This window comes from Mustela putorius, unplaced genomic scaffold, assembly GCF_011764305.1.
Source record: "Mustela putorius furo isolate JIRA1106 unplaced genomic scaffold, ASM1176430v1.1 tig00000056_pilon_pilon_pilon, whole genome shotgun sequence".
NCBI classification, from domain to species: Eukaryota; Metazoa; Chordata; class Mammalia; order Carnivora; family Mustelidae; genus Mustela; species Mustela putorius.
In genome coordinates, this window is record NW_025421263.1 from 5,004,997 (window position 1) to 5,016,044 (window position 11,048).

The following is an 11,048-nucleotide window of genomic DNA, read 5'->3' on the forward strand; positions in this document are numbered from 1 at the left end:
TAGTCAGGTACCGCTCCATTCCTTTCCCCCAGTTTGCTCAAGCAGATTATGGAGACAGAGTGTTCTTCCCATTCTAAATGTTAGGTGGCAGTTCACTAGGGACAGTGCAATGTAAAGAGGGGAGGTCCAGTATTCTCTCCTAATAACAATACATAGTAAACTCCCTGATGAAATCCCAAAGGGTCACATTTACTCCCATTCTGGCAGATCCCCAAAATATAGGACAATGCCATGATCATTCAATATACCTTTGTTGAGTGAATAAAACCAAATAAATAAAATGACATTGGCTATATTATCCTTAGCCATAAAAAATATAATTCAAAGATATGTGAATATGGGACACTTGGGTGGTTCAGTCAGTTAAGCGGCTGCCTTTGGCTCAGTTCATGATCCCAGGGTCCTGGAATCGAGTCCCGCTTTGGGATTCTTGCTCAGCAGGGAGCTTGCTTCTCTCTTTGTCTGCCTGCCACTCTGCCTGTTTGTGCTCTTTCTCTCTCTCTGACAAATAAATATATAAAATCTTTAAAAAAAAAAAAGGTATGTGAATAAACCTATAAATTCTTACGATGAAAGATAGTATCACACAGATTCAAAAGGGCAACTTTTTTTTTCACATTTTACTTTCTCTGCAATTGGATGATTCATTTTATAATTACTGGTGTCTATAGTTTTCTCCTTTCTTAGCAGTACATAAAATAATGCTACATCTTTGTTATATCTTAGAGTTGGTGAAGTTTTAGACTCAGTGGAATACTGTTTATTAAAAAAAAACACTTTAGATTTCCCTATCAACTGCTGAAGAAAACATGTATGACACACACAAACATCCACACACATGCACATACATGCACACAAATATTCTCTTTTCCATAATTAGCTGCAAAGACCTCAGTTCAAGAGCACAAGCCAGCAATTCAACAGTAGTGCTAACCTCAGGATCGAGGGTTTCGGAGAACAATTTTTTCATAGCTTCTAGTTGTCTGTCACTTAGTTTTGGAAAGGGGGAGGGTGCAGAGTGTGCCTCTAATTCTTCATGGAGGGCAGTGGTCTCATCTTTGCCTAGCCCATCTTTCTCCTCCCTGTGGCTGTGTTTTTTCAACATGCTCCGTGGACGAGGTAAAGGCTTAAAGTGCTTGTCTGCTTCAAGACTGCTGCCATTTTCTGTTGAAAAATAAACCGTTTTAAGGTGAGCATACCGAACAGTGCCCATGACTTCATCTACCACACTTCGCCGCCCCACTTCCTTCCTGTGCCTGCGTACTGTGGCTCTCTGTCCTGGAGAGCCAGAAGCAGCCCACAACCCTTCTCTACACAGAGCTCCCAGAAGCACAAATAAGCAACAGCTCATGACCAAATTTTCTTTATTAAAAGGAGTTGCCATCCTGGAAGGAACCAGCATACTTATGTTTTGTGAAAAGTTAACGCTTCAATTTTATGAACTCTCCTAGCATGCAAAAAATTAAAAAAAAACAAAAAAACAAACAAAAAAACCACCAACTATGCCCCAGTTTCTGCCTCTCTTAACAGGAGGGGGCTCATCTATGAGCCTTCAGCCAGTATCTGTGGCTAGGCCGCATACAGATTAGTCACATTCCCAGACTTGATAGTCAAGACAGTGACCATGGCCCTGTCCAGGGTTTTACAGATTGGGAGGGGAGGTGGTTCTAAACAACAGAAATTCTAAGAGAAAGGTAAGTTCTGTTACAAGTTCGAAGATGATGTCGGTACTTGGGGCAGAAGTGTTCGCTCTCCCTGGACAGAGGAATGAAGAACATTTATGAGCTGCTGCTTTTTGCCCATAAAACTTTTCTGCAGTTATTACAAATTTCTCAGTGACTATTTCCATTACTTCCAAGTTTAAAACAACAATCTAGGGCTGGTGTATGTCCAGCCCTCAAAATATAAGAAAGTTTTTACATAAACTTTTTGCCCAAATTTTACCTGTTAAGCATATCCATTTCTTCACTGTTCTACCAGTGTTTCCCTCTAACAAAATTTCAAACTAAAATAATCAGCATCTTCCTCCTCTTCATCTACACATGGCCTTATGAACACTGCTAGAAGACCCCATCATCATACCAAGTGGCACTACTATAAATGTTTCAATTGCAAATTTTAGCTGTGTTCTAAACCTGGCGAAATGTTCAAGCCATCCCAGATGTTCCCTCTCTATCTAATGGGTCAGGATACCCCACTGATTCTTCTTGCTACATCTCTCATTTAACCCACTTCCTGCATCCCCACCCACAGCTCCTCATCCGCTCTTTCCTAGATTACTGCCTCGAAGGTATTTGAAAAATGAAAATCAGATCACATTACTCCTTTCCATAAAATGCCTCAATGGCTCCCCAGCGTCAAATCCTGTGGAATAAAAGCTTAAGGTCTTATGGTCTTCTCCAGCTGGCGCTGCCTCATCTACCTGCACATCCATTCTGTAATCTGTGTTCCAGAAATGCCAGGCTCACTGCTGTCTCCCTGCTGTGCCGCAATCCCTCCTGCTACCATACCTTTACCCAGCTCATCTCTCTAACTAGAATGTCCACTTCCCGCTGCTTCTCCTGACAAATGCTTGCCTGTCTTTCGAGCCTCAGTGTAAGCAGAATATTATATAATGCCTAAAAGAAGGTGTTGAGTCAGGTTTTTTTTTTTTTTTTTGTAAATTGTGGCAAGAACAATTTACAAAATTGTTAAGAGGTAGGTCTGTAACCAGGTCTGTGGTTACAGCCTATCTTCTTAACAAATTTTAAGCGTACAATACGGTACTGTTAACTAGAGAATCAGTGTTGTACAGATCTTTGGAATATATTCACCTTCGTAATGAAACTTTATACCTGTTGAACAGCAAACCCCCTTTTCCTCACCCCAGAGCACCTGGCAACTACCATTCTACCTTCTGTCTGGAGGAGTGTGTCTAGTTCAGGTATTTCATACATGAATCTTGGCTCTGACATTTACTAGCATTATAACCTTACATGACCATATCATCTCCACGAGCTCAGTTTCCCCATTAGTAAAATTAGTTAAGAATTCCCAAGGCCCCTGTGGCACCTAAGTGAGAAAATGAAGTGCATAGCACAGTGCCAGACTCATGGTAAATGCTCTCAGTGAACATTAATAACTGTGGTAAACTTTTCTTTCTTTCTTTTTTTTTTTTTTTTGGTTTGTTTGTCACTCCTGTTTTCTTTGGGGTAGTCTCTCCTCTTCTCCATCCTTGTAATTCTAGTGGGTTAACAAACATCTCCTCCGTACCTCAGTGAGAGGGGTGTGCCCAGAGTATATGTCACCCTCCCAGCTTATCACAGAAACATCATTTCTCCTGTCCACAGCAGATGGTCAGGTCAGTATTTTTCTATTTAGAGTTGGAGGATATGCCTTTAAGGTCACAAGGCCCAAAGGATATGATTTGGGGACTACTAGTGGCATTCTTTCCTGCCAGGTGAAGGGAAGTCTGAGACAAAGAGACCCAATGACAAAAATACAGGACCAGCGGATGGAGTAACTGGGCCAGTGACAGGGGTGGGAGGAGATAGTGAGGAGGTCTGGAATTCAGGGAGGGAAGAAGAATTAGAAGTAGAGAATGCAGATCACATAAAACTACGGTTTACAAATTTAATCAGACCTAAAGAGAGGTCTTTTGACATCCATGCTCAATAAGGTGATAAATTTCTTTCCACTGAAGTTTGAGTCAAGTCATTTGCAACCAAGACTCCTGACTATGGGTACTATTATTTCAGTCAGAACTATTATTGCCATTTCCTCCAGGAAGCTTTACCTGATGCCCTCAAGTAAACTTAGGTGCCTCCTTTCCTGCGTTCTTACTACACCTTTTATATACCTTCCCAATAAATGGTAAAGTCTTTGCTACAGTCTAAATGCTTGTGTACCCCTCAAATTCTTAGGTTGGAATCCTAAACACAAAGGTGATAATATTAAGGCAGTAGGGAGGTGACCCCATCACAAGGGTGGAACCTTCATGAAGGGGATTATAAAAGAGCCTCCAGAGAACTCTCTTGCCCCTTCCACCATTGTAAAGACACAATGTGAAGTCTGAGATCTGGGGCTCTCACCTGACCGTGCTGGCACTGTGATCTCAGACTTGTAACTTCAAGAACTGTGAGAGATAGGTTTCCATTTTTTAAAACCCATCTAGTCTATAGTACTTTCATATAGTGGCCCAAATGGACTAAGATAGTCTTGGAGGATCGGTACTATGTCTTTTGGTTTTTTTGTTTTGTTTTGTTTTTGGTACAATGTTTTTTAATGTCGTATTCTTAGTTATCATCACAGTGCTTGTAACATACTGAAATTTATATTTATAATAAATATGTATGGAAAAATAAAATGATCTGCTTACGAACAAATGCTAAGTAATAAAAGCATTTAGAAAAGTGCTTTATGCCAGATTGTTCTAAATACTTCAAATATATAAACTCATTTAATCGTCTCAAACCTTTAGTTCAGGTTCAACTATTACGCCCATCTTACAGACAAATAAAATGAGGAACAAAGAGGTCATATGCTCACGGTCATAAACTCTAGTTTGTGGGATTAAAGCAAGGGCACCCTGGCTCCAAAGTTCATGACTTTAGTCATTTTAATGTTAAAATAAAAGCAACACATCCTGCAAAAATTACTTTCTGCAATCATTCCCCATGTGACAGTTGCTCAATCAAGTGAAGAATCTAGTTACTGCACTTTTAACAAAAGACAGCAAGAACAAAGTAAACTTTCAGGTTCCAATATTTTTATAAAGCCTTAATTGCTACTTGGCAATATCTCACATTAAAAACACTAAGTTCCAAACTTCATAAGAAAAAGAAAAAAGTCTAAAAATTCAGAAAAGGATAAAGCTTAACTTGTGAACCACACTCTTTCTTTCATTAATGAAATCATTCACTTATGATTACACTAAAATACTTATTGAATTGTATATGCCAGGCACTAAACACTAATCTCAATTTTTTTCCTCAATCTGAAGAGTCTACGAATAATGACTTTAATATATTTTATACCAAAATTCCACTCCACTCCTAGAAGTACTGTCAAGCTTTCAGAAAGAAAAAAAAAATACAACTATACATTTTCAAAATGCTTTCTTTCCTAATTAAGTGTAAATGACTGTTTTTGGTAATTATTTTTATATAACATAAAATAAATTACAAATGGCTAATGACATTAAAAATAAGTATTGCACATTTGTGTCTAGTATTTAGAATCTTGGTGCCATCTTGTGGTTTAAAGACAGTATTTCTTTATTAATTTTAATTTGTCACAGTTTTTTTTTTAAAGTGTTAATAGATTATTGATGATTATCCACCATCCAGTTCTAACTAATACTTCTACATAAGACTAACTTTTAGCTTCTGTATGCTTACATTTTCTTATTTACCTAATGAAAAGCTTTTCAGAATCAAGACAAATATGGTAAATACAATCCACAAAAATAGATTTCTAAATTTACTGGAACCAGGTAATACTGTCTGCTCTATCCTTCTTGAAGATTCCCCATTCATATTTTTTTATTAATGGCTCCAAGAAGTTCTCCCACTAAGAAATCACTTTAAAATTTCTAAAATTCTTTGTTTTTCCAATAATACCAAAGAACAGACTGTAGGATGTACTTTGGGAAATGGTGAATTACTAGATTACTCACCAAGTTCCATTATGTCCCTTTCTCTCCACTTTTGGTGCTATTCAGTACACCGGGAAGGTACATTCAGCAACTTAATTCTGTTTCATTATGTCTTGTGCTTATATTTTTGGTAGAACTATATAGTTTCTGAAATATACTTCAATAGATTCTTGAAAAAATTCAGTAGAACAAGAGCAGGTTTTATCGTCCTCCTCAAGAGGACAATAAGGCCTACCTTATTTGCCAAGGTCACATATAATTAACAATACAATGGCTCTTCTCCTAGTAGTTCCTGCTCTGTTCACATTTGAAAGTCAATGGGATTGTGGGGGAAGGAGTGGTTCCCTTAAAATTTCCGAAATAAAGTTCTGTGTGATGTTACTAGTGATATCTAATATGTGAAATATGAAATATGTACCAGTAGAATATTTGATGATGATATAAAGGAAAGATATTTTTATGAAGGTCAGTATCAACTAATATTTTTTCTATAAAACAGGAAAAAAAATGCCTAGAAGACACCAAAACCTTAAACTTCTATGCCCGTTTCTGTATCTATGGTGGCCCAGGGGACCTCTTGAGAGGCTGGTTCCTGCTTCACTTCGTCTTTGCTCCATTGTGTCTAGAGCTCAGTAGAATTGTGAAGAAATGACTCTACTCCCAATCACACCAGGAACTTCCCTTCAGAAAACTGAGTTTGAGTGGATTTTCCCAGGGAACAGAGAAAAACTAAATGGGGATTCTGTTTCCGTAAGGCAAGCTGGAGGCTTAAATAACAACACCAACAACAAAACTCTCTCCCTTCACATTCTCAAATGTCAAAAAGATTTTCTGGCAAATGATGGCATGGGAATGATTGAAGGACTAGTTCCTTCCTGCTGTAACTAATTTCTGGAGTGTAAAATGGATTAGAAAGGACTGCATTGCAGTCCCATCTCTAAAAACGAAACTGAAGCCCAAAGGCCTCAGAAGGCTGGACCTAAAAACTTTGGGAGCCACAGCTGTAGAGGGCAAGGTACTCTGGCCTTCTGTTAGGCACCAGCATACATGCAAGACTAACATGCAACCGGACATCAGAATTATGAGTTTTCTCTGTGGTTCCATTATTTTGCTTTATAACTCTAAATTACAAAGTTATGCCTATTTCTTAAATATTTACTAGCTACCATATAAAGATATTTTGTGATTATCTTAAAATAAGTTTTCAAGGGGCACCTGAGTGGCCAGTGGGTTTAGAGTCTGCCTTCAGCTCAGGTCATAATCTCAGGGTTATGACCTGAGGAAGCAAGTCTCCTTCTCCTTCTGCCACTATCCCTCCCACCACGTGTGCTCTCTCTCATTCTCTTTCTCTCACTCAAATAACTAAAATCTTTTTAAAAAATTAAAAATTAAAAATAATAAATTAAATAAGAGAAATATAATTATAGTAACATGAATTACCTGAAGATTTGCCTTTGACTGGAAGAATTCTGGGTTTAGGTTTCATTTTAATTTCGTCTTTTTCAATTTCCTGGTCTTTATTTTGAGATTCAGATAAGGGAGTTCCAGCCATATCTCCACAGCCTTCAGGTGCCATTTCCTCAACATTTTTGGTGGAGAATACTGACTCATCTTCCATTATGTCACTGTTTGATTTCCTGGTTTTCAAAAATGACAGTTTTGGAGAATTCTTTTCTTCATCATCTGATAAATGGAAATCATTCATCTTTTTCTTATCCAAATTTTCATCTACTGAGGTGTCAGAAAAATCACCTAAGGAAACTGAAAAATGGAAGAGAAAAAATGTTTTCAATAGCCTTTTTAAAGCTGTGAAGGTCATATTAATCAAAAAGATTATCTTAAAGACTAGAAATGAATTTACAACAATGAATGGACAAGTATCTGCAGCTCTAACACACAGCTAACTTAGGTAATTGTTATCGGTATTTTTGGAAAAAAAAATTCAATTTCATTAATTTATTCAAAACATACTTAGTGAGTGTGAATTGTGTGCCAAACTTGCTCTGAGAAGTTATTCAAAGGTTCCTCAAAATAAAGATGACTTGGGTTATTTAAATTAGGTTTTGGACTGTAGAGCTTTTATTTGCAAATGACTTCATTATATAAAATCAAAAACACCGGTGAGTGGAAGATTTTACTAGTTAATTAAATTATTACTAGCTAATTAAATTTTTTTCCATAAAAACTTTGGTACTACAATTTCATCCATACTGAATATTAGATTTTACTGTGAGAAGAGTATTAAAGAATGCCAATTTAACTATACAGCAATACTTTAACTACTGTTCTGATGATTTTCACAGAGAACATTAAAAATTATTCACTTAATATTAAAGTATAAAGCACTGAATTTCAAGTTTGGAATTCTGTGTGCTTACATCTGAAACCGAAAATGTTAATATTTTTACAGTACCGAAAGAGACAAAATTAAGTCATACCAGCACTGATATGCTAGGTTTTTAAAACTAAACACCTATTACAGCCAAAAGAAAGTCTGATTTACAAAAAGCATTATAAAAGTGATTATGACATGCACTAAAGTTTAGTTCTCTGGGCTCTAGTTTTTAATTCGCTGTAGAGTCTCATACAGTTGGCACTGTTGTGTCCAACATGGTTTATAGCAGACAGGCATACTTTTACTTCAAAACTGCTATCAGTTAATTTATATTTTTAGTATACACCATTCAGAAATAAACAAAGATAATCATACAACTTCTTGAGCTTCCGAGTGGCTTTTTGCTCACTAAAAAGTTGGAAATTTAGAACCAATTATTTAGAACCAGTTATTTTGACATAAGTGATTATTTTTGAAGGGATGAGCTAAACATAACTAAGGAAACAAAAAGAGGAAAAGTGGTTCACTTTTCCACATTGACACATACCAATTTCGTCACTCTCAAAGTCATCTGAGTATTCAGAACTCCTTTGCCTGGCCGAGCGAGCTGTAATTGCTTTTATTAGCTCATCCTGAAACGAGATAATTAAAATCAATTTCCATCCAAACATAGAGGTCTCATATTTAGAATTAATTCTTTAAACAAACAACGCTTGATTAATAACTGCTTCAAACTCGGGTTTCATTCATATAACAAATATTCAATGAAAGCCTACCTGAATCCATGCACCCAAGCCCTCAGACTCAATGTGTAACATCACAGACAAGCCCCTTCTCCTTATGGAACTTACAGTTCAACAGGAGGAGATAGGCAACAGCAAATAAATTAGTTACAGGGTGTAATTAAGGCAGGAGAGTAATAAACAAGATAGGACTCAATTTAGACAAGATTTATTACAAACTGGCATTTTGGAAGAAACTGGTACTTTTTAAGATCTTTTGTTTTAGCACACTGCAGTAATAAATGTAATACCGCAAACTTAGAGGCTGAGTTCAAAACTGTAGTGACTGGATGGAAAAAACTGAAATGTTATTATAACAGAAAAAAACTACATGCAAATTTAAAGTTTCTATATAACTTAACTTTTAAAAGTTGATTTAAACTTTTAACTTAGTAAGAACCTAGTAGTGAAGCTAGTTAAATAGTCTGTAAGCCACACAGAAGAGTTAGTAAGTAACACTTGAGCCCAAACAGGACCACCTGATAAAACATCCAAAGGAATGTAAGATATACTCCTGTGTTACACAGGGCCCTTTGTAGAATCATTTCAAATCCAACATTGCTAATACAATGTTTACCTTTAAAATCACTCAAAATAAAAATGTTTGAAATACTTACCTGGAAAGAAGTCCTTTTGGTGACTTTTGGACTCTTTGTATAAGCCAAAATTGTGCTAAAAACTTCATCGGACATAGTGTTTTTTTATTTTTACTCTACCTTTATAAAACAGCTAATAAATAATAGGAATAATTCAAACTCTGATGATATCTGAAATAAAAAACAAATCAGACTTTTTTGCATATTTGAGAATTTCTATTACTACTCCTTAGTGCTAAAAAAAAAAGAGCAAACAAAAAAAATTAAGAAAAGCATCTCATAACATTGTGCTACATATTCACTTAAATATTTAGCGTCCTTATAAAGAAATATAAAATTTTCACAAGTTTATTATCAAAAAAAGGAAAAGTCAAATTGAAGTTATCCTGAAAGAATTAGCAATTATTTTAAGGATGAGCAAATAAACGACTGTAACAGCTTAGTATGGTAAAATGTTGCCAGTTAAAATGCACCACCTTATTTTTCACTTCTGTTCCATACAGAAAATATAATAGTGCCCATGAAACAGCCATACTTTGTTTTAAAGGCGATTGGCAGCATTTTTAAAAGATAGAGCTAGAAGGACAACCAAAACAAGCAAACAAGCCAACAAGCAAAAGCTTGCGTACAGCTCTAGTGAAAGACAAAGATCATAATGCTACACTTCAACAGCGATATAGATATGTGTGTGTATGTATATATACATACACACACATATACATATCTATCTTTTTTTTTTTTTCCCCCAATCTCTCTTCCCTCTCGCAACAGTGCTCACAGGGCGCTGGGTCCCAGCCGGCTCCGCACTGCACCGCGCCGCCTCCCCGCCCAGCTCCCAGCACTCGCCAGGCCCGAGCACACCGAGCGCCATCCACGTCCCGTTCCTCCAACACCCTCCAAGACCCGCGTTCTGTCCCACCCCAGCCGATCCTACGGAGGGCTCCCGCCTCCCACTGAGCTCCTGGACTTGGGCCGGAGCCTCCCGTCCTGACCTGGGCCTGCCGGCTCTCGGGGACCGCACCGGACTGAGCACCTGACTGAGCAAAGGGGAGGGACTAAAAAGCGGAGATGGGAGACGGTTGCTAGGAAACCGCGTCTCCGGAAGGAAGTGACTACCCAACCGCCAGGTCTCTCGGGTCCAACGCCGCTCTTCCGCCTGAAGCGCTGCGGAAGGAACGGCTGAAGGAAATGACGTCACCCCTTTGGGTCCCTGGAAAAGGGTGCACTGTCGTCCGCAGCGCTACAGCTGTTGCCTAGGAGACAGGCCCCTCCGGCTCCCACCCGGAACCAGGAGCCTTGTGTTTTCTCGTGGAGTGAGATCCTTACCTCCACCTGCTGCTCGAGCCAAAGCACATTTACCGTTTTGCCAGAGTTGGGATATGTAGTTCTGTGAATCGGAATAGTGCACTGACAGAATAGCTACATAGTGATATTTGCGGGCTGAGGAGAGGAACTGCTCTGTTGAATCCCGATACTCCTTCCCTATACCCGTGTGATGTCAGGCAAATTATGCTCCAGTTTCCTTTTCTGGGAAAAATATAATGATGATGATAGCCACCTTAGAGGGTTGCTGTGAGTACCCAATGGAATAACGCAGGTGGGATACCTGCAAGGGCGCCTAGGATTGCATTCAGTCAATATTAGATACACTTTTTATGCAACTCAGTCACAAAGCACCTGGAAAGAAATCATCTCTTGTG

At 38.0% G+C, this 11,048-nt stretch overlaps 1 protein-coding gene across 1 annotated transcript in view; it reads right to left on the bottom strand.

Moving 5' to 3' along the window:
- MAP9 (microtubule associated protein 9) overlaps positions 1-10,455 on the bottom strand; it is a 34,138-nt gene extending 23,683 nt beyond the window's left edge. The window contains exons 1-5 of the mRNA XM_004772029.3: positions 10,341-10,455; positions 9,370-9,519; positions 8,518-8,602; positions 7,076-7,396; positions 935-1,164 (exon numbers count right to left, since the gene is read on the bottom strand). Of these exons, the coding sequence (XP_004772086.1) occupies positions 935-1,164; positions 7,076-7,396; positions 8,518-8,602; positions 9,370-9,444 (711 nt within the window). The 5' untranslated portion in view covers positions 9,445-9,519; positions 10,341-10,455. The remainder of the gene's footprint in view (positions 1-934; positions 1,165-7,075; positions 7,397-8,517; positions 8,603-9,369; positions 9,520-10,340) is intronic.
- Positions 10,456-11,048: the final 593 nt, after the last annotated feature.